The 24663-nt window shown below is 37.3% G+C and overlaps 1 protein-coding gene across 15 annotated transcripts in view; it reads left to right on the forward strand.

Moving 5' to 3' along the window:
* The window catches only part of SGIP1 (SH3GL interacting endocytic adaptor 1), a 209811-nt gene that overhangs the window by 150280 nt on the left and 34868 nt on the right, over positions 1 to 24663 (forward strand). For 7 of the 15 annotated variants that reach the window (XM_050761164.1, XM_050761395.1, XM_050761317.1 and 4 more), the window contains 3 exons: positions 4025 to 4152; positions 5096 to 5222; positions 9343 to 9408. In XM_050761164.1, coding sequence (XP_050617121.1) covers positions 4025 to 4152; positions 5096 to 5222; positions 9343 to 9408 — 321 coding nt within the window. Of the gene's footprint in view, positions 1 to 4024; positions 4153 to 5095; positions 5223 to 9342; positions 9409 to 10341; positions 10402 to 24663 lie in introns of all 15 variants that reach the window. The other 8 variants (XM_050761245.1, XM_050761765.1, XM_050762019.1 and 5 more) reach the window with 3 other exon arrangements.

The raw sequence follows: 24663 nt of genomic DNA on the forward strand, positions 1-24663 counted from the left end.
AAAGATTAGCAATGCTTCTCACTACCTGCTTTTTATAACATCAGGCCTGATGAAACTAACTTTCTTGCACTTCTCGAAGCATATTTAATTGCATACCATTATGCACTCACTTTTAAAATGTTATCTACAGCAAGGTGACTGTCACTGACCAAGTATAGACAGTACTGATAACCTTGTGAATCAGAAGAGGCACCTGCTGTTGAAAAGCAGTTGGAAGTTAAGAATTTGCTCCAATAACTTCAATTTCCTTATGGCAAAAGTTATAAATACCTATTTTGGCCAGAACAGCACTTTACTGGAATGCAGACGCTGGTTCTTGGCAAAGGCTATCTCTTCTCCCATGGGGGTTGTGTGCCAGAGGCCGGGGGGAAAAGAGTTTTGTTGGCTTGCACCAAGTTTGAGGGCCAGGGAAAGAAAGGAGTAAGTAAAGAAAGAATGTTCAGTGCAACATTTTCCAACTTTGTAAACTAAAGATGTTATATGCAAACACACAAGTCAATAAACAAATTAGTCTGAGCTACCTGGGATTGAATTAACTGAATATATTTCCTAACCACAAGTCTTTTAGAGCAGCAATGTCCATACAGTAGTGCCTAGCCACATGGGGTTATTTTAATTATAATTATAGTTGCTTAACATTAATACAAAAAGTTCATTCTTTAGATACAGCAGCCACAATTCAAGTGCTCAGTGGCTATATGTGGCTAGCAACTATCTTATTAGACAGTTCTAGAATATTTTCACCATTGCAGAAAGCTCTATTAGTAATGTTTCAGGGCTTTTAATGTGTTAGTCATCAAAGAGGGAAACATAGCATATAATCATTTACATACATATTTAATGGTTTGTTCAAAGAAATGGTATAATTATGGTGTAAGAAACACAACTTGGGAAAGGTTGTTTAGTTCTTCACATATTTCAAAGTGCATATGTTTTAACTCACTTGATTCTCCCAGCAACAGCACGAACTATTAGCCTCATTTTGTGGATTAGGAAACTGAAGCTCAAAAAGGTAACTTAGCTGTAATCACAAAGCTAGTAAGTAGCAGAGCCAGGATACGGCCCCAGATCTGTTGGATTCCACAGACTGTGCCTTGACCATGTCTTCCAGCTGCTTCCACTGCTCCAGCCCAACACACACATAAAAAAAGAAATGAAAGTGGAAGCGGTAGATACGTGGTCTTTGGGGGTTGCCAAAGAAATTGATTAAACCAGCTTGAGAACAACGAATGGATTGAGAGCATGTCAATGGTTGCCAACCTTTTTTAACTCACAAAACTCAGTGTTTTGGGGGATTTTAAAGTTAAACCTTAAACAGTGGTGCTGTCCAAATCATTTTCCAGCATTGTTCTGGAAATAAACAGTTTTTAAGGGGGAAATGAAAATGCATTTCAAAATTGAAGAGTGAGGATAGAGATGTGCAAATGATAGCCATCTACACTAATAAAATGTGAAACAGTTGAGTAATTTCACAAAAGTATGTGAAGCCTTAGTTCAATTGTGAAATACCCCTCAGGCCCTGAATATCCTCTGCTAAGCCTCAGGGTTTGGTCAAGCAGGGTTTTAACTGAAATATCCTTGTCCTTCTAGCTGCAAAACAAATCAATTACTTCAATTCAGTACAGAAAAAAGTGATTTCAATGGGACATCCATAAAGGAAAACAATTAACTTTTCAATGAACAACTTTTTTTTAACTTTTTAGTTGTATTTGTATCAAAAAACACAATCTTAATCATCATCACCAGTATCTACTACTTTCTATTTGTGTAGCATTTTATATAGTCAACATTTTCATAAGCATTTTAAATTTTATTTGTTACAAATACCTTGTAAGGTAGAAACAATGTCTCTTAAAACAAGGAAGCTGAGGTTTCAGGCCAGCAGGGCCAGAACTCAAATCATCTGGTTCTTCATCCAGTGTTTTTCAGTATTCCACACTGCCTTGGTGGTGGCTCCTTAGTACTTTCCCAGGCATCACTGAAAGGAGTTTAAAATTTTTTTTTTGTTCTGGAACATGTAGGAAAAGGATAAAGAGTTGGCTTTTTTTTAGAATTATTCAAAAGACTATTTCTTGGAAACAGACCTACAGATAGACATTTTGGGCCTTTCCTATGGCATGGTTTTCACAAAGCTAAATAGAACACCTCCTCCTCCATCACCACCAAAAAAAAAAAAAAGTTCTGAGGCTTCACTGTTTAAAGATTTATTGATCTCTATGCTGTTGCTTCTGTCTTCTGAAAATATCCTGGGTGTAAATCTACTAACACAATGATCAAAAGAAAACTTTGTAGTGGGGCCTGTCAAAACATACCTTTTTTTAAAGAGAAGATTAGCCAAAGACTAAAAACATCTATATTGAGAGAGAGATGTGCAAGCCAAGCAAAAATAAGAACAGACTTTATGCAAAATGTGGGACTCTCCACCACAGTCCATCTCAAGCTATAAGAGATTGCATTTAAGGGCGTGAGCTTTGGAGGTACATACACAGTTTTAGCTACATGACTTTAGGCAAGTTACTGAACATCTCTGAGCTTCAGATTCTGCATAGATGCCTAACAGTACCTACCTCCAAAGCTTGTCAGGGGAATAAGGTAATACGTGTAAAGTGCTTAGCATAGACCCTGGCCCAGTAGAGAAAAAAAGTAAGAATACAGGTGGTAGTGGTAGAGGAAGGTGGAGATAGAGAGGGAGCGGGGGTAATAATTAGTAGGTTTCACACTAATGTGATTACACATAGAATAAACAACACAGAGAAACACACTTAGGATTTCAGATTATTTAAACAAAAGGCACAAGGTTTAATCCCCCAGGGACTCTCTTAAAACACAGCAGATTTCTGAAATGATAGGTTTTGCTGCTCAACTTCAAAGCTTTTGAGAGTCTGAGAATTTGGAGACTGAGATGCTGATATAAAAACTCTCCAGAGAGCCCAGTTTTGTGGTGTGTTGTTTGGGAGGTGGTGAGGGGGTGGCAGGTATGGGGGATGAAGTGTGGATATTTTCCCAGGGCAGGATTTCTTAGAATTTTCTTGGGATGATTTGAGACCTGTGTTTCTAACGGAAGTGACAAAAACCTCAGGAGCAGTCGGAACTTTTCTGAACAAGAACGGTTTGAACATTGATTTGACTTTTTAAAGGTTTTTAGTAAAGTTTCCCTGTGTATCTCAGACATACGACTGAAGTTAGGCAGATTCCTGAATCCAGAGACCCCACTGGTGTGCTGACTGATGTGCATGCCAGCTCTGTGTGTCTTCTGTGTTTCATGCGCTTGTCATTGACAGCCAGAAAAGTAAATCCAAGAGGCTCTTTCAAAAATCATCGTGGGCAAACTCTGCATTGACAGATTCCCAAGCAGCCTCCTTCACAAAATAAAATCCTCTAAATTCAGTGCATTTCTGTTATTAAGATTCTAAATACAAAGTGTTCATGCAACATCTAATTTATTTTCTTGTATTTTGTCTTTTGCTTACCATCCAGTGTTTGGGTACATTAATAAAGTTGGCGCTCATAGTTTAACTACAGTCAAAAGCATAATTCTCTTAATCACATTTGAAGAAGAAAAGCCTAAAGTGGAAAAAATCATTCATCTTCCTTCAAGTTCTAACCCCCATTTTCATCTTGGACATAAACAAATTCTAAATACATGCAAAATGCAAGAGAATTTATTATGTGTTTAGTGTGTATATGATGATAATGAAAGGCACCTACCACGCAGCCAAGAGTCTTAAGACCTTACCCTCTGTCACAGAGCAATAAAAGGATTTACCTTTCCCTGGGTGTCACATGACAACAAAAGGCAATGAGCTTCTGCCATCACCCATAGTGGAACTGAGTAATTTTTTTTCTTTATTAAGAAAAAAAAGAGAAAAAACAAAATGCTACAGTGTTTAGTGTAGTAACTGCCAAGGCAAAAATAAATAAATAAATAAATAAATAAATGTGTCCGGGACTGGCATTGTACTGTGATAACAGCGCTTTGGCCCCCTGTGTTTCCAGCCATTTTTAATACCAGCTTGTTTTTCAGGTGCATCATCCCCTGCTCGACCAGCCACTCCTTTGGTTCCTTGCAGCAGTACCACTCCACCTCCACCCCCTCCCCGGCCTCCATCCCGGCCAAAGCTACCACCAGGCAAGCCTGGAGTTGGAGATGTGGTATGTTCCCTTCTGCTCTGACTTGCTCAGAAACAGTGAGAATGACAAACAGAAGCTCCAAATGCCTTCAGGTCTAAGCGTTTAGAGAACTTGTACAAACAACCTTGACAGGTGGCATCTGAAAGACAGTCACTGTGGTATGAGTGTACATTTCAACCCTCCTCAAATTTCTGCCATCTTTCAAGCCAAGGTCTAAAATGACAGGCATGGTATGCTTGGGCCCTCATCTCTGCTACAGTGGGTTAGATGCAAATGATGATAGTAACATTCAATAGCACTAAATCCTTTAGAAAGAGAGCTGTTTCACAATATTTGTCTGATATTAGAAAACTCCAAGAGAGGGCAAATCCTGGTTTCTGATCCCAGAATGCAGATGACTTATTCATAGTAGGCACACTATGTGAATATACAGTGAAGGAGTGGTGGCTTGGGGAATTTGTTGCAGAAGTTTCTTGCCGTGTGTTTTAAGGCTGAGGAGTGGAAAACATTCTGTGTGAACAATTAAGAGAGACTTGTGGCAGAGGTAGATTTCTTTGGCATTTGCACACAGGAGTCACAAACAAATGATGTCCATAGTATTTGACTGAGCTAGCACAGTACAGTATTTTTGTATTTTGTTAGCTTTAGATGAGTATGAACTCTCACTCTGTGTTACCTGCTGAGTCCCTGAGGGCATGTGAGTTCGGTGCTGAAACAGACCCACTGACCGTGTCACAGATCCCAGCTTCTCTAAGCTCAGGTTTAGCATATTATGGTTTATCGTTTCTCCAGCTCAATTCCACAAACTCTCGTATAGATATAATTAATTACAGTGTAAAAATGGTGTCGTCTATTCTTTAAAAACCTAAGTTGTCGTATCTGGGGCTGGGAGACATTAACAATATGGAACAAAAATGCTGCAACCTGTGTATCTAACTTTTCATCTCTTTTCTTCTCCTTACAGTCCAGACCTTTTAGCCCTCCCATTCATTCTTCCAGCCCTCCTCCAATAGCACCCTTAGCGCGGGCTGAAAGCACTTCTTCAATATCGTCAACCAATTCCTTGAGCGCAGCCACCACTCCCACAGTTGGTAAAAATTCTCTCCTCTCTTTTAATCCGTTTGTGGTTTTGACTGGCTATTTTTAATTGTCTGAAATCCCCAAGGCCCTGTGTTTCTGGTTGAAATTGTTTTGCTGTGTGTTTTGCTACTATTACCTGACTCTTCTTTTAAAACCACCTTCTCAGCAAAGGAGGCAAAGTGCTTTACCTAAGCAAATAAACAAATACAAGAACATTAACGCCTGTGTTTTGCAGGAATTTTCTTATGCTGTTCCATACAGAGCTATTCAAAAAATAAGGAAGAAATCGCCAAGGAAGGTCTTGTAATTTAGATATTATTTCTTAAATAAAAATGTCTCCTTTGAGGGGAAATGTTTGTTTAAATTCCAACCATGTACCACATCAGAAATCACAAAATTTAGAACGTGTATTTTCTTGAAGCTTTCATTTCTTCATCATTTTTGGGTGTCCTTATGTTGACAAATGGTATAAACATCGGCATTGTGAGACCTGAGCAAACTTTTCGACATTTTTTTTTCTAGTGCTTTTCAGTGATGTGTGGTCAATTTTCCCAGAGAAATAAGTCGTTGGTGGCATTTTCAGGAAATGCCTTTATGCCTCTTTCCTTATGCTGTGATGAAAATGAAGAGTTGAGAATGGCTGTTCAGCTGGATGGTTTTCCAAGGTTTCAATGCTTCATTTTGCCTGGAGCATCATTCCCCTTTCCAAAGCTGGTCTCTCTCTTTTTCCACCTCCCAGCAGGAGACAAGGTCCTGTTGCCTCTCTCATTTTTGCATGGTGTCTCCCACCTAGGGCTTTCCCATTCCATTTTTCCCATGGGATTCCCATTCCCCACTGTCTTCCTTTGTTGTCGGAACTCCCCTCCGGCTCTTCCATAGTGTAAACCACTTGGCCCATCCCACACTGCTTGGGAGAATGGTTAACTAAAGCTAAATAAGTTCCTTCTGCTACTCTTGGAAGAGTAGAATGCACAGTTGCCTATGTGAGAAGTAGCTTGATCAAAGTCTGAAGCCCTTCTGGAGAAAGAACTGCCTATTTTCCCAGAGAAATAAGTTAAGGTGTGCCTCTTAAGTCCCCCAAAGGGAATTTAAACTACATCACATGCTTTATATTTTTAATCAGATCCTCCCAAAAGAACCTTTCAAGTTTGGTGAAAATAGAGCCAGCTACCTAGTTTCATGTGAGTTAGCAACAGACAGATATTTAACATTATTTATGTAGCCAAGTTTGTTCCTGTCTGCAACATCAATTGGGGCAATTTAGGGCTTCCTATCTTTCAATGCCTAGTAACTCATTTCCCTCTGTTTTGTTTGTTTGTTTGTTTCTGTAACTTTTTTTAAAATTCTATCTCCTTAATACTTCTTGATTGCTATAAGCCATTCCCCACACTGTCACTCTTTTTCAAGATGAGTTGTTTCACCTCCTTCATGTGATTTGCCTTGTTGGTCAGAGAGGAAAGTAAGAGTAAACTGTCACTCAGAAACCTGGCCCCAAGTGACCTCAGATAAACCTGTAACATGTTCTTTCAATGCACTGTGATTCATAGAGAAAACAGCACACAAAAAGAATTTGAACTGGCCAAGCGCAGTGGCTCATGCCTGTAATCCCAACACTTTGGGAGGCCGAGGAAGGCGAATCACGAGGTCAGGAGTTCGACCAGCCTGGCCAACATAGTGAAACCCCATCTCTACTAAAAATACAAAAATTAGCCGGGTGTGGTGGCGGGCACCTGTAGTCCCAGCCACTCGGGAGGCTGAGGCAGGAGAATCCTTGAACTCGGGAGGCGGAGGTTGCAGTGAGCCGAGATCGTGCACTGCATGCTCTAGCCTAGGTAAGAGCGAGACTCCGTCTCAAAAAAAAAAAAAAAAAAAAAAAAAAAGAGAGAATTTGAACTTTGTGCATATTTGTACAATGTGTTTCTATACTCTCTGCTGCAGAAATCTCAAATCCTGGCCAGAAACTTTGATTCTTAACACATCTAGTATGGGTTCTTTCAAGATGAACCAGAGCGGGTTTAAAAAATATATATAGCCATGTAAGACAATAGTCACATTGCTTTATTACTAAGGAGCATACTGATTTAATCTGATTTTGTTGTGTTTATTTGGTGTCCATCTTCCTGCTGAATTCCTCACCCTCCTGCTCTGTCTTTTCACCTGCTGTGGGTCACCTGACAGCCACTTTTCTCTGAAGTAAATATATTGTCAAGACTGACTGTCCCCAGGCTTCCTGTGCACTGCTCTTCCTCTCCGGAGAGGATGCGCTTCGGCTGTTTAACACCAAAGGGCCTAATCACGACTGACTTGGAATGTCAACTTAATGTAGTCAAATGGTGTGAGGGAGGTAGAGAATTTCAGCAGCAAATTCTCTGAGGTTGATAGCTCAACATTTCCCTCCCACCACAATACTTTTTTTTGACATTTCCTATGGTACTTGAGCCAAAATTGGGGCAAATCTAAAGTAATTCAAGAACTAAAGTTTTAAGAGCAAGTCTAAACCTTCTACACAGCAATTCATGTAAGAAAATGCCCCTAAATGACTTTGGATATGAAATGTCTCATGACAGCTGTGATTACACAATAGCAAGTCTGATGCCACAGCTGAAAATAGGACTTTTTGTGTATTGTCACACTCGCATAAGGAAGAGCTCCTATACAACTGCCTTTTACTGAATTGACACCCTCGATTGAAAAATGTACCATTATTTTATATACAACTGAGAAAGGGGAGAAAAACTACTGGTTGAGCTAACATAAAATGCTTTTTTATTACATTAATTATTTCAGACAGGTTAGAATGTGAAAAAGTGCACAGTTTAGAATCAATGAGCCAGGTTTGGTGGTGTGCATTGGTAATCTGGTGGTAATCCCAACTGAGATGGGAGGATTACTTGACCCCAGGAATTCAGGACAAGCCTGGGCAACACAGCAAGATTCTCATCTCAGTTTTTAAAAATAATAAATAAATAAAAAGAATCAATGAAAAACAGTAAGTTCTTTTGCATTAGTAAAAGCTCACAGGACCTCTACTATATGATTTGGGGGGAAATCCTATTAATATTATGAGGATAGGGAAATTGCTTAAAGTTACTCTAAGAACCAAGCTCCTTGACGTTTCAAGATACAGAGATAACAATAGAGATAATGAGGAATATTATCATTAAATTGTAAATATGGAGTCAAGCTAATAGAATATTTTCCAAGGAACATTATTCTTTGTGGAATATTTTTTCTACCCTCATCCATTTCATTCTCTGCATTTTTCTTTCTTACTGGTCTTTGTACAGATTTTATTCCATTTTCTATTAAAGTTGTAATAGTATGCATAAGACCTGTGACATTGAGTACTTTTTAAAAATCACATAGAGTCAAAATCCCAATTACTTGCACTTGTTAGTTGCTGAGAAGGGAGACCTTAGAAAGAGCTGAATTGGTTACAGTCCAGAGCACCAATTCATGCATGATGTTGTGACCAATTTACAAAGACATTCAGACACAGCTGGATACCATAGACAAAGATAAAATTATGATAATGCTGTTCAAAATTAACAGTCCATAACTATCAAAGGCAGGTGCAAGGCAAATTGAATTTGGATACTGATGAGGCTGAAATGGGATAGTTCATACAGGGACCTTGGATTTATACTGTTGCTTTTTTATGGCCATGTTAAAAGCATCTACTTTCCCCATGGGAGGAAGGTGCATACTGAGTGATCCTATTGAGCTGTCAGTGCTCTATCAGGAGATTCTTGTTGATGGACATATGTCTGACCATTTGAGAATTGTGTTGGAGTGAAATACACTTGCATAAGTCAATTTTTAATGACAGTTCCTTTAACAACTCCCTGAGAAGATGGGGCGTGACTTCTTCCCTGGAGCTGACTTCAGACAAATTCACAGATGCTAAACCCTGGCTTTTTTTTACATTTTAATTTCCTCTCATAGAATCATCACAAAATAAGCAAAACACTTTTTTATATCGTAATCATAATTCCAGTGTTTTCAGTTTTGTTTCCTTTTTCCATTAAAATGATTCCTGTGTTTCAGTCAGTAAAGTGGGCTTCTTGATTTCATTTGGGATTTGTATTTGTGTTTTTGTTTTCCATTCGTTTATGTTTCTTTGGTTCGTAGTGTCAGAAGATGATGTTTTTAATGACAAACTGCCCTCGTTTGAAAGGCGCTGTGAAACGCCTGCAGGTATGGTGCTAGCCAAGTGATCTCTAGAGACCTAGATTCCAAAAATCCAAGTCATTATCCATCTGAATGCTATAAACTTCATGGACATGCCCCTCACCTCATGAGTGTCCAGTGCCTCTCAGATGCACCCTGTATATTTACTGTTCCTCGTGGAACTCATGCCACTGAAATTTTTTAAGTGACTATATTAAAAAACAGCAGGTTGCATGACAGTTTCTCAGTGAAGAGGTTCAAAAAAGGTGAGATGCTATTGCTGTGTGAATTTACAAAGGAAAGAATAATTTAACTGCTCAGAATTACATGTCCGGTCACTGCTTTTTAATTTAAAAATAATAGAGCATCATTAGTAATCTTGTTTTCTCTTTGGTACATAGGTATAGGGTGTTTTGTGTCTGGATGCCTAAGGTGATTCCAGGGGAGGGGATGGAAGATATGTGACATCTTCCCTGAAATTTATATTGATATGCAATGCTTTGTCATTTAAAACCTAAGCTAATGTTTTCTACAATCCATAACTCTGAGTTTATCTTTTTGGAAACATAGAAGGGGATGGCATTGAAGATGAAATGGATACAGCAATTGCTGGATGACAGTTTGCCCAAATTAGTGCAGTTAAAATATGCTGACGCCCCTGCATGGCCAGGAAGACTTCCGCTCCATGCACACAAGCACCAAGTATCAAGCGACCACCAACACATGCCCATTCCTTTAGGCCTCCATAGCTTTGCTTTTGCTTTCTGTTTCCTGAACTTAAAAAAAAAAAAAAAAAAAGCGTAGATTGCCAGCCTTTCCTTTTTCCTGCACGCTAATGGCATGTAGTGCCTCCACCCTTCCCTATAGTGAGATTAATGACCTGCTCTGTAACTCACATTGTGTCCTTCTCTCTCCCTCTCCTTAACCCTTCCCATCCCGCTTCAACTCCTGGCCATACAGAGAATGAACAGCCTTCCCTCGTTTGGTTTGACAGAGGAAAGTTTTATTTGACTTTTGAAGGTAAGTAGTGCATAGCATACCAGATTCTAATTTATACTCCTCCTCATCCTTATTTCCTCATTTGCATTTCCAAGTCCCAGTTCTCTTCAAAAGTTCTGGTCTCGCTTTCCATATGAAAATGCTATGGCTACTTAGAAAATATTCAACACTAAAGGAAATACTACATGAATTTGGTTTGTATATGATCTTCAATTTTTTCACATTAAAAAAGTTCAAGCTAATTTGCAGTTAATATTGGTTATTTAATGAACTAAGGTCAATTGAAAATAAAACAAAACAAAACAAAACACACTTTTTTGGCCAAGGAACTTAACTCTGTCAACCAGGGCTCTTTCCTAACTCTTTTGCAAATGCAGTGCAACAAATATAAAGACATTTTTGATTGGTATTGGCATTTAACTTGTTTTGGATGATTAATATTTTAGATGCAACATCTATTATTGTAAAATCTAAATATGTAAAAACATTCTTATGACAAGGAATGCTGCATAAGAGATCAGAAAAATTGGGAAAAGAAAAAAAGGAGTATATTAGTAAGTTTGATCTGCATCTCCTGAAATTGCAATTAAGATAACTCCAGTAAAATGGACAACTATTGCTGGACTTGCCATTTTAGAAGATTAAGGAAAATATACATAAATGTAATGTCAAATATCTAACCTCACTGTTTGATCATTTGTTATATTCTGCATTAAGGATAAGCATTCTTCTGTTTTCTATTTAAGTTCTAAATCATCTTAACAGGCCAGTCATTTGATTAAATGGTCCATTTAAACTAATGGTGGGGGAAGAGGTTAAGTAATTTAATTTATGGGCCATCTTACACATAAAAATTTATCACATAAAATCCTACTTTCTAGGATTTTAAATAGCTACATTTACCCCAGGATCAAAAGTTGGCCAAAACACATTTCACTCTAGAATTGAATCTAAATATTGAACTTGTTTTTGTGTTTCATGGCAACAAAATAGAATTTTTGTAACTTGAGTGTGTGTTTTAATGCAATTTTTAAAAACCAGAATGGCTGATATACATAAATAGTTTGTATAGTTGTGGCTTTTTTCTCTCAACAATGAATTTTGCTTGCAAGATAGTCATAGAGATGGAAGTTCTTAGGTAGAACTTACCCAGAAAAAGCTTGGGTAGTATTAGGAAAGATGGTCTGATTTCAAATTTCGCAGACATCCTGATTTCTTGAACTGGCCTCGGCAGAAGACAGGTGAATAAGCAGTCTTCAGGAGAGGATGTATCTTCTGCACATGAAGTCAAAGCCTTCATTGCCTTGGGCCATTAATTTTGTGATAACCAAGATGCAAAGTCCGCAACTTGTGACCTCCTAAATTTTCTCTTTGAATTAAACGAAATTAATAAGTGCCCAGGTTTTTTTTTTTTTTTTTTTTTTTTTTTTACTAATCGGCATGTTGCCAAAGAAGAAACTCCAGTTGCATAGGTTGGTAATCTTGAGGTAAAGCAATACCTGTATACTTAAAGGCACTTTGGTTCCATCTGGTCACATCAGATGATGTAGTTTACCTTCTTTTAGCTAGGAAATTAAGCAAGGCACTTTGCCAACCTCAAATAATTGTCTGGAGCTCAACAACAACAACAACAACAACAACAACAACAAAAAACTCTGACAGTTTTTTGTTGTTTGTTTTGGCTAGTGTATGTGTCAGCTTATTGTTTATGCTTTATTGTGGATCTATTTTGAGAGACAGAGAGAGATCCTTTTTGAAGAAACCAATCTAAAGACATTTTTGGTTGTCTGTTTGTTTTAAAAATACATATTATCAATCAAATATAAATATTTAATAAATGTATAGAATAACATATCACATTTTATGAAAATATATTTGTCAGTAGATTTCTGGGTATTTAAACTTGGTAACATTGCCATTTTAATTAGTGAGATCCAAATTCCTTAAGCATCTCAACTTGGGCCAAGAGAAGTCATGCGAGAAGAGTTTTAATAGAAATTAATTGAAATCTCTAGTACTGTATTATCTTAATCTTGGACTTTGTTCAAGTTTAAGTATAAAGGAGGCTACTTGAAAGGATATGTGAATAGCTGTATCAAGAATGTCGGTGTCACTGTTTCTCTCGCTAAAAAATGTTTATGCAGGTAAAAGTATATTCAAATGCACATCAAGGGAAGCCTTAGAAGAAGCTAAAAATGATGCCTTGCTATCTCTGAGCAAAAAAGGCTATATTTTTTACATGGAGATTTGTTTTCATCATGTACAGTCATTAGACTTGGGTATTTTTAGCTAGTAAAACCTAGAAGAATTTTTTTTAATTTTTCTGCTGTGATGATAAAATGACATAGAAATGGTGACAATTTAATTTACCTTGAAAATAGGGCCCCCGCCTAAATTTTTATACTGCAAAAACATTTTCCTTCAACATGCTTTATTGAATAGGATTTCTAACATATTCTTTTAGGGCACTCTGGTTTTACCTGCATTTGTTATTATTAATATTAATTATCATTATCTTCAATTCTTCATTCAGGGAATGTAGAAGAAGAAAGATTCCCACATCAAAATAGTCATCAGTTCCAAATAGCTTTTCAACTATTATTTATTGACTTCTAAATAGTATTTTTATAGTGTTCAAAACCCTATTCTGTCTTATTCATCATTTTATTCTTACAATGCTTTAGATATCATTATCACTTAGTCAATATTTGAGCTACTGATCAGCCAATCAACTAAGTGGCCTGTGACTTTATTTGAGGATAACATGAGGTGCTTCGCACTTCCAAATTTAAGTTAATAATAGAGATAGAAAAGTGTTAGTGGTTCTAATTCACAAGTCCTAGTGCTTTTCTGAATGTTTTACTTTTAGAAACAGCTTCACTGAAATATGAATTTATAATAAGAATTATATTTATTTTAAGTTGGGAAACTCAGTAAAGATTGCAAATGGTGATTTTTTTTTTTTTTTTTTTTTTTTTTTTTTTTTTTTTTTGAGACGGAGTCTCCCTCTGTCACCCAGGCTGGAGTGCAGTGGAGCGATCTCGGCTCACTGCAAGCTCCGCCTCCCAGGTTCAGGCCATTCTCCTGCCTCAGCCTCCCGGGGCTCCGCCTCCCAGGTTCAGGCCATTCTCCTGCCTCAGCCTCCCCGGGACTAGAGGCGCCCGCCACCACGCCCGGCTAATTTTTTGTATTTTTAGTAGAGACTGGGTTTCACCGTGTTAGCCAGGACTGTCTCGATCTCCTGCCCTCATGATCCAACCGCCTCGTCTTCCCAAAGTACTGGGATTAGAGGCGTGAGCCACCGCGCCCGGCCCAAATGGTGATGACTTTTTAAATTCATCAAAGACTGTATCCTATTGAAGCTATCAAGTATTCTGAGGTGGGAGGGCAAGATATTTTCATGACAAATATTAAATAGAAGATAGGACTGCTAGATATTTGAACAATTCCCTAGAGTGTTTGAACATCTAGATGTTTCCAGAAATGTGCTGCACTTTTCCTTGGTTAGATTTTTAAACTACAAAATCATCTCATATGTGGTGATAAAAAACAAACAAACAAAAAGTCTGCTGCCTTAAGTTCTTAAGTGGCCTCGTGTGGGAATATCAGCTCTATCGTCTGCTCATGTAGCCTCTTAGACATCTCACACACTCTCATCTCCAGACTGCTCTGTGCTGCTGTTTACTGGTCTTTTCCCCATCATTCCCACCAGGAACATCACATGTCTAGCAGTATCCTTCTCTACATTTCAGTCTCTCAGATGAACTTGTCCACCTGTTTCCTGACAAAATCCTGACTCTTAGGAGCCATCAGTTCCGTAGAACTCTCCATGGAGACCTCTCTTCAGTCTTCGGTGGATTGTTCATCATGGGACTAGCAGGCAGAGTTTGGATTCTCTTAGTTCCCTATTGCTACTTCCAAAGCCTTCCTGATTGTGAGAGCAGCCATCTGATAATTCTACCCTCTTCCACTCCTTATTGCTGTTAACAGTTGACGGCAGAGCAGTCCTCTGCATTTACGTTAGAGGTGTTGGCAGCTTGCGTGTCATCCCCTGTGCCACCTCACTTCCCAGCATCATCCTGTGACATAGAGTGTATGTGTGTGACCTGTCTCACACGCTGGCTCCAGGGCCTCTTGATTTTTGCTCCAACAAGCTTTCTCTCCACTTTATTCAGTACTCCACACCTCTGGCCACACCCTGGAAATCATTCCCCTGGCAAGTCTCATTTCAGCTGTTTCATAATTAAGAATTTGTCACCCTTTTTGTACACCAGGGACTTTAGGAAGCAATATTCTTTCATTCAACAAATATTAAGTGACTGCCTACTGTATACTAGCACTGTCCTGGGCACTCCCCACTAGTGAACAAAACAGAAAAAATCCCTGTCCCCGCAGAGGTTATGTTCTACTGTGGAAAGTTAAAAATAAAAAGATAAATAAGTAAAATATATATAGTATGAATATGATAATGAGTTCTATAGGAAAAATAAAATAGGAAAGGAGAATAGAGTATAGTGAGGGTTGCAGTTTTAAATTGGGGGATTTGAGGTTGAAAAATGAAAAATAAAATAAAAATAATAATGAATATGAGTAGTTAACATCTGAGAATTTACCATGTGTAAAGCAGTCTCCATCTATTATCTTATTTCACCTGCACAACCACTGATGCAGAAACTGAGATTCAGGTAATGTAAGTAACTTTCACAGGGTCACACAGTCAAAAGAGACAGAGTGGCAGGGTACAGTGGCTCACTCCTGTAATTCCAGCACTTTGGGAGACCGAGGCGAGTGGATCACCTGAGGTCAGGAGTTCAAGACCAGCACAGCCAACATGGTGAAACCCCACCTGTACTAAAAGTACGAAAATTAGCTGGACGTGGTAGCATGTGCCTATAATCCCAGCTACTTGGGAGGCTGAGGCAGGAGAGTTGTTTGAACCCAGGAGGCGGAAGTTGCAGTGAGCCAAGATCATGTCACTGCACTCCAGCCTGGGCAACAGAGTGAAACTCCATCTCAAAAAAAAAAAAAGGAGACTAATGATTCAAACTCTGGCCACCTATCCAGAGGCCACTCTGCTCCATCACCTCACCCTACTGTACCTACATAATCTCATTCAGTCCTTACCACAAAGGTTTTGCCCTAATCTAGCCTTCTAGCTCTCTAATTTCCTGATACTACATCTAATTTTTCCCTTTTATTTTTAGTTGACAGCTAATAATTTTCCTATTTATAGGATACCAAGTAATATTTCAATACATGTGTATTATGTATAATAATCAAATCAGGGTAATTAGCATATCCATCATCTCAAATATTTCTCATTTTTTGGGTTGTGAACATTCAAAATCCTCTTTTTGGAAATATACAGTAAATTATTGTTTTCAATATTTACCATACAGTGCTATAGAATACTAACAGTTAGTCCTCTTACCTAGTTGTAATTTTGTACCTATTAACCAGCCTTTGACCCCACTGAGACCTCTGTCCTCATGTTCTTCCTGTTCTCAGTCCACTAACCCAGGTGGAGACACTCAAGTTCTTTTCATTATCCAGATGAGACCTGAGAGAGGAAAAATACGTTTCTGAAAGGACCTTAATCATTTACATAATAGGAGCTACATTTTTTCTCTTTGGAGTTATATTATCTCTGTGAAAAAAATAAACGCTTGGGTATTTTAAATGTCTGACCATCTTAAGCAGGTTATTAAATACCCCTGCTTAGTAATTGGCAAGTCACAATTATAGCCATAGAGCATTCGACTTTTCTTACCCTGACGTAGCAATAAAGCAAGAAATGAACAGGTCAAATTTCTCACATGCAGTCACAAGAATACTAATTCATTCATCTGAGAGTCACTAAAGAAAGGAAAATTGGAAGATATGACCAATTTTCTGGGAAGCAATGGCTATGCCAAATTCACATTATTCTCAAGTGGGACATAGTACTTTCCCCACTGAAGGCCCCTTTCAATCTATAACAGGAAAATGTTTAAGTACCCACTCTGCAAATCACAGCATTAAGTACGACCAGGTTGGGGAAACAATACAGAAACATTAAAAGCAGTTTTACAAGACTGTCTTCATTAGAAATATTAGAACCACGCTCCCTAGCTATTCTGAGTTTTTATATGTGGACTGTATTGTATATCTAAAATGAAAAATTCATTCTATTAAAATAACTGAAGGTCACAGAGAGTTTTTTTAATAGCCTAAACCTGTTAAGAAGATTAAAGTTGAGCTGAACCTGCAAAATGTTCTATCAGGCAGTTCTGCCAGGGTTTCAGTAGTATACTTTACCTCTTCATAATAAATTAGTTGCTTGGTTCTGAAAATTTTGACATTGACCAGCATGCTGATTATACTTGGTGTCCTGCTCTTTGAGGCAGTTGTCCTGTCTTATTCATGGTTAGTGTAGGACTGTCATGCTAGTGACAGAACAGAAAGCCAGCAAAGTGTCCCCTGTTTCTGGCCTGAGGCCTAGGCCAAAATGGAAGGAATAGGCTTCTAGGGAGGACACAAATGTACAGAATTCATGTGAGAATTCTACTGATGGGAAAGCTGGAGAGCAGGTGTTACCTTCTGTTCCAAGCATGTCACCATGCAAGGAGGACCTAGTTGGTGAAAATATCATTTTGCTTGGATTCAGCATATCTGGGGTGCTGCTGTTTTTGCCAGTAATGCTGATGCAATGTATTGCTGATGAGCGCTTAACATGGGCTACATTCTGAGCTAGTTACTCCACATCCACAAGCTCATGTCACTCACACAACAGTCCTAGGAAGTGGGTACTATTGTTAATCACATTTTACAGATGAGTAAACAGAAGCTCTGAGCACTTAGGTAACTTCTCTGAGATTACACAGCTAGTTGGTGGTTAAATCCGTTAAAGGGGAGTTACTGATAACACAGCTAGTCAGTGGTTAAATACGTTAAATGGGAGTTACTATTATGTCACAAAACTGATGTTCCTAACCACTATGCTACTCAGGTCTTGGTTGTGTCACTCAATAACCATGCGATCTTGATATTTAATGTCTCTGAGTCTCTGTTCTATCATCTTTAAAATGGAAAGCATAATAACCACCTCTCAGGATAATTAGGAAAATCAGATAAGATACATTGTTTTTGTTTAATAAAGTACTATACATAGGAAAGGTTTTAAATTATCCATGCCTTGAAGTTGCATCAAATTAAATAAGAATTAAAGGAAGACACCAAGAAGGTATTGCATCCAAGATGCATTTGTTTCTCATTTCTGGTCTCTTCCTGGTCTCTAAAGTGATCTCATGGGTGTCTGAGGGTGACTATGCTTAGAAGCTTCTTGTGTGTCTATCAGACTCACTGATAATGTAGTTTCTTCCTCTTATGGCCATAATGGTCCAAAAAACAGTTGTTTCTGAATATGTCTCTCATGCAAAAGAAAACACAATCCAATAGGTTTAAAATAGATAAACATTGGGCAGCATTTGCTTTGCTCAAGATTGAAGCCTTTCACTCCCCATAGAGGAACGGAACCCTGCATGTCAGCTGCACTTCCCTGGGTGCAAAAGTAGATTCTAGAACAGGACTTCTCATCTGACTGGAGTAATCAAATGGGGAACTAACAACAATAGCAGAAAGTCCTGAGCCCCCCAAAAAGAAGGGTTACTATGTGTGGACAATTTTAAAACCTGAAGTGTAAGTTAAATAGCTCCCCAGAGCAGGAAAATGAGTAACAGAATAGAAAAGTTAAAGAACATTCACTCGTTTATTTCTGCATTCAGTGCTTCACAACCAGTCCATGAGCTCTTCTTAGCTACAAGCCCTTGTGCTGGAATTATGGAAGTGAAATAATACAACTTCTGCCTTCCAGTAGTTCACAAGAAATAGAAGAACAGAAGAAATAGAAGAGTTTGGCACTTCCTATATAAAGCATCCTGTAGCAAAGGCAATGGTAGAATTGCAAAAATGTTCTAGTAGTTAGGGTGATGGAAGAAATGGGAGCAACATTATACCTGCATAGACTCTACTTTGAAGCACTATAACATGTTGCTATGTTAGAGTCTAATAGAAAATCTTATGAGATATGTAAATGTTAACCTAAGCTATGTTTGGTATTATCCTAGTATTAGAAATAATTAACGCATATCCATTTGCTCTCAGTACACATATACATACATATGCACACACACACATGCACACACACATAGAGATAATAGAGAAAAGGATATGGAATATATATATCATATATGATATGATATGGAATATATGTGTCATATATGATATGATATGTATCACATATATTCTATACCATATGTATGATATATTGATATATTGACATATTGATATAGTATACATATATAGTATGTCACCTATATCACATTTTACATATGATATGTATCATATATAATATATGACTAATCTACAGTATGATATATATGTTTTCATATATGATGTATATCACATGTTTTCATATATGATATATATCATGTTTTCATATATGATATACATGAAATATGGAATATACATGGTATATTGCATATCATAGATATTTCATATCACATATATAAAGAGAAAAAGAACTCTGTGTGTGTGTATGTGTGTGTATGTGTGTTTATGCATGAGTTCTGGAATAAGCCTTCTAAATCTTAGTTACAACCTCAGCACAATGTGTGACTTTAGGCAGGTTACTTAACCTCTCTAAGACTTAGTTTCCTCCTCTGAAAATTGGAGTAATAATGGCACCTCTTTCATAGGGTTGTGGTCAAGATTAAAATTAAACACTGAGAACAGTGCATGCAAAGCACTCAGATATAAGCAACTGTTGTCCAACTTCACGCATCCTTTGCTTGTAACATGGCTGTGTTTTACTTAGTTCTTGGCTGCTTTGGAGAAGTTTCAGTTGTGGCATTCTTGTCTTCTTCTACATGAAAATATGACAATTTGATTCTGCTGTGAGTTGCTACGTGGTTTCCCTTCCTTGTCAGCAGAGATGATAAGCAGTGTTTTCTGTGCTGGTATGGAGCAAGACAATGATTTGGAAGCATCACGCCACTGCGTTGCTGTACACCCTTTGCCTCCACTAGAGCCCATTATTAAAGCTGACTTGTTGAGACTAATGTTCTGCATGGCAGTGTCCTCCTGGGGGTTCTGTGTTAACACTGATGGGAGATGTGGCAGAAAATCTTTTACCCTCTCTTTTATTAAAGGATTTGTAAATCATAGCACTTCTGCAGACTTGACAAATGATTTCAAACTTCCTGAGAAAAGAATGGAGAAGCTGAGAATTCCAGGGGGAAACTGCTTCATCTTTGGATGGTTCTGAGCCTTCAACATGCAATTGCTGGCTGATGACCTCAATAGAGTTTGTTCCTATTATGTCTTTTAAGAAGAGCTGTCCACAGACTTCGGCTGCCTACCCCATTTCAGAATACTCTTTTTATGAACCTCTGACATAAATGAATGAAGAAAGTATACTAGTGATTCAAAGAGATTTTACTAAGACTCAGAAGAAGCTCCCATTTATAAGCCTTTTTAAGTGTCTGGTGTGGATATATTTGATCAGCACCACATATACTCCAAACAAATTTTAGACAGTTACTTGTATAAGGTTTTTGCAAACTATAAAGTACTATTGAAAAGTAATCATTTCCTAAGATAATAATTAGTATTAAGGTATATTTGATACGTGCTAGGCATATGCTAAGAATTTCATATTAATCGTTTCGTTTATTACATCAAAGATTGACTGGGAGACATTAACATAAGGCATTAACATAAGTCACTGTCCTTAAGATTTTAACCTGTTTATGTCTTCAACTATTTTGCACTGTGTGTGTAATCATTTCTGCCACATCATGGACTGTCAGCAGACAAAAAATGTCGTGGACTTTGTCTTCTCTTCTGCTGACTCTGCTGTACCCAGTCACCAGGACCCAAGTGAATATGGCCTTGGGGCTTCTTTTCTTGCTGACGCACATTCACACAGGCAGTGTGTGCTATTTACAACTGTGTTTCTTAGTCTTCTATTCAGTGTAATAACAGCATGACTTCCCCTAAGATCTGATTCAGAGAATTGAAATATGCCCTGAGAAAACATGAAAGGTTTTTCTGGAGAAGTGTCCCAAGGGTAATATTAATTGTTCAAGGATGTTTCGGAAAAGTTGCAATCATCACTGTGGCAAATGAATCTAGGAAGAGGAAGTATGAGTTATTTAATGTCGGTTACTCCTTTCCTTAGATTTTTGCCTTTTTTGGACTTTACACACAGCCCATTTACTATGAAACTAGCAGCTCAAATAGCAGGCTTTCAGGCAGTCAAACTGTGGCAGACTGCATTCTTCCTGCTTCTCCAATCATATTTATCAGTCTCATTGGGGGAATAACTTTCAGTAGTGCTCAAAATTACCAGCATCCAATTTGTAACTGCAAGGACCCATTCAAGAAATAAAAGAGAGTTCTCATAAGTGGGAGTTGAACAATCAGAACACATGGACACAGGGAGGGAAACAACACACACCGGGGCCTGTCAGGGGTTGGGAGGCAAGGAGAGGGACAGCATTAGGACAAATACCTAATGCACGTGGGACTTAAAAACTGGATGACGGGTTGATGAGTGCAGCAAACCACCATGGCACATGTATACCTATGTAACAAACCTACACATTCTGCACATGTATCCCGGAACTTAAGTAAAATTTAAAAAATAAATAAAAAACAAAATTTTTCTGAATTCCAGTTATATTAAAACAAAAACAAAACAAAACAAGAGAACTTCTTCATTACTTTGGATCACCAATGTATTTCTTCTTTTTAATGAATTATTGTTTTCAGTATAATCTGAAACTTTTTTTGTTATAATTTGCTTCTTACTATCAAACCATTTATTTTAATTTGGTTACTCATCTTCATTACCTTTATCTCACATTTTAATCAAATATTTTTAATTTTGTATATATTTTATATTATGCATAAGATATAAACTATATATTATATAATATATAAAATATTATAAATATTTATACTATAAAATATATATACTATAAAATATATAATATAAAATATTTATACATAATATATATTTATATGTATCATATAATTTATATAGAGAGATAATATTTATATATAATATATATTATAAATAAATATTTTAATAAATATAATAAATATCTATAATATTTGATATTTTAATCTATTGTCTTTTCTTTTTGATAAATAAATGTAAAGATGACAAAAGAAAAAAGAAATAAAGAAGAAATGTAGAAATCTCAATGATATTTAAAATTCCAAAGTCATAATCAATATATACTTACATTTTTTCCTCAATATCAAAGTAACACACATTACAGAAAACTTGGAAAAATAGAAAGGTATTTTTAAAAAGATCTATAATCAAATAACTGTAGATGACTGCTTTTATCATTTTGATGTTTTTCAGTTCTAAGATTTTGCATGTGAATGTGAGTCTGCGTGTGTGCGTGTATAGTTTATATTATCACACAGTGTATAATTATGCATCATTTTATTTTAACATATGCTAGTATTCCGCTTGACACTTCAAAGAATTTAGAAATAGCTCACAGTTGGCTTTATTGTGATCATGACATTAATTTAAGCATATTATTACTTTTAAAAATTCAAACATGGGAAAGTATAAATAAAAGAGTAAATATCACCCCAAAATCACACTATCTAGAGAGTAGTAGAAATAACATTTTTGATGTTTTGGTGAAAATTTTTGATGAAACCCTCTCTGCATGTATCTGCACACACACACACTGACACACATACACACACAAATATGTGTGCTGCATTTACTTGATCCCACGAAGCCATTCATTGGGATATGCTCCATTGTTTTCACAAGTTTTTGGGTGCAAAATAAACTTTTTCAAGTGTAGAAAAGCATTTTTTTTCCTGACCAATAATAATAGACAAATGCAAGCCACTATCTTCAGTATAACCATCAGAAACAGAGCCTAAATCTATTTCGTATTCAGAATCTGCAGACACATCTGAATCACTTCTGGCCATCAGCAGTTACAGTTAATATCATAGTGGCGTGATGACTTTTCTGTACCATATGTTTATAACTTTGACCTCTTTATACTCTTTGCATTGATGGTTTAATTTTGTGACACATCAAAAATTCCAGAATTTTATCTGTATTAGCTTTCCAGAATTTACTTATAAATTGTTGCAAAGTAAACAATTTCCTTGAAAGTCAACAAGAAATTTTTGACAGATACAGTTTTAGCATCTGAGTGTCCCTTTAGGATGCATATCAGTCATAACCTACTCGTTTCATCTTTCAAAATCCTGTAGCTTAGATTCCAAAGAATGTGGCAGTTTCTCCCACCAGCAGTTGCACAGTCTGGTAGACGACTGTTAATTTTCCAAGAGAGTTGATGAGTTGTCCAGGGGCGTTCACATCTTTGGCCCTTTTAAGCCTGAGATTAGTGCTTCTCAAACTTTTTTTTCATTATCCCTCTTTCCTTGCCCAGAGAGCCTCTATTAGACCTTGTTTTTCCCTAATTGCTCCCCAAGTCGAATTCTAATATCACAGATGTACTGTACATCTGGTCATGTGCTATATGTATATTTGTGTGCTTTATATATTTAACAAGTAAGATTTCTTTCACCTTCCCCAAAGAACCAATTTTTACTCCCTTTGGGGTGATACTTCCGCTTTGAGAAGGCATGCTATGCCTGCAGCTACATCTCGGATCACAACTTCCTAGGATGTAGGGGTGAACATCTTTAACACAGGGTAGGGTTTAATAATACAATGGAAGTTAGACCTGGTTTTCAGTCCCACCTCCCCTACTTACTGTAGAGCAAATTACCTTGAGCAAGTTATGTAACTTCACTAAGGTTTAATTTAAAAGAGTGTATCTCAAAGAGATGTTTTGAGATTAGAAGACATGAGGCATGTAATGTGTTCAGCACAGTGGCCATTGTATACAAGTGCTTTACATAAATTAGCTTTTGATATATTTATTCGTATTCTTCATAGTACCACGCTATAGCTGGCTGTTTCCGATGCTTGATCAAACTCTCACTGCTGTCTATGTGAAAGTGTTTAAAATTTGGCTGTATGAGCCTTCATACTAAGACAAAGGAAATCCTGTTTTTAGACTACCTGAGGAAATCAATTTGAACAAGTGTACATTCACTTTTCTTTCATTTTTATTATGGCTTTGTCTTCTGCCTTATGTTCATATTTAACAGTAGTTTTTTTGTTGAATACACTTGTTCTGACTTCAATAATAAAAAGAAAGTATAATTTTCTCATTTTCTGAGTCAAACACTTTAGGAAGTTAATTCAAGTGGGCATTAATTTTGGATGACAGTTTAGGTGCTCTAGGCAAAGACCCAGGTTGAAGACAAATTCTCTACCAAACATGGAGAAAAATGTCAATTGATTGTATGTTTCTGGACTGAGCAGAATTTGAAAAGTGAAAAAATATATATGCACATGAAATATATATATAACCAGGGCAAGTGAGCAGAGATTTATGAGGAGGAAGACTGGAAATAACTCTAATCCTATTTACATACTCAGAAATCTCGTACTCTTAATTCTACTCTATGAGAACTGACTTTCTTATTTATTTATTTATTTAGGGCATCCAAGCATGTTTATTAATCATTCGAATTTCTTTTTTATTTTAACTGTTATACTTTAAGTTCTGGGATACATGAGCAGAACATGCATGTTTGTTACATAGGTACACATGTGCCATGGTGTTTTGCTGCACCCATCAACCCGTCATCTACATTAGGTATTTCTCCTAATGTTATCCCTCCCCAACCTCCCGCCCCCAACAGGCCCCAGTGTGTGTTGTTCCCCTGCCTGCGTCCATGTGTTCTCGTTGGAGAACTGACTTTCTTAAGTACACTTTCCTCATTTTCATAAAGGAGAATATGCAGCATTCTGAAAAGTATGTAGCAAGGATAACTCACCCAGTGCCACCGTGGGTGAGGACGAGGCCTATGGGGCTCTTATATGGAAAAGTGTGGAGTCAAGTGAATCTAGATTTGAATTCTGACTCCACCATTTACTGGCTGCAAAAACATGGGTAAATGCTTCTCTCCTCTCGGACTCAGTTTCTTGATCTGTAATACGTAGTAATGCCTATCTGGACACCTGGTTGTAGTCATAATTAAATGATGCACTGTGTGTAAAGCATAAAAGACAGTATCTAGCTCATAGCAAGTACTCGATAATATTGTTCCTCCCCTTTTGAGGTTTGCCCTTTTTCCTTTGTATTCTCACTCAGCAGGTCAATTGATGCTACTCGG

The sequence above is a fragment of the Macaca thibetana genome, chromosome 1 (genome assembly GCF_024542745.1).
Source record: "Macaca thibetana thibetana isolate TM-01 chromosome 1, ASM2454274v1, whole genome shotgun sequence".
NCBI lineage: Eukaryota > Metazoa > Chordata > Mammalia > Primates > Cercopithecidae > Macaca > Macaca thibetana.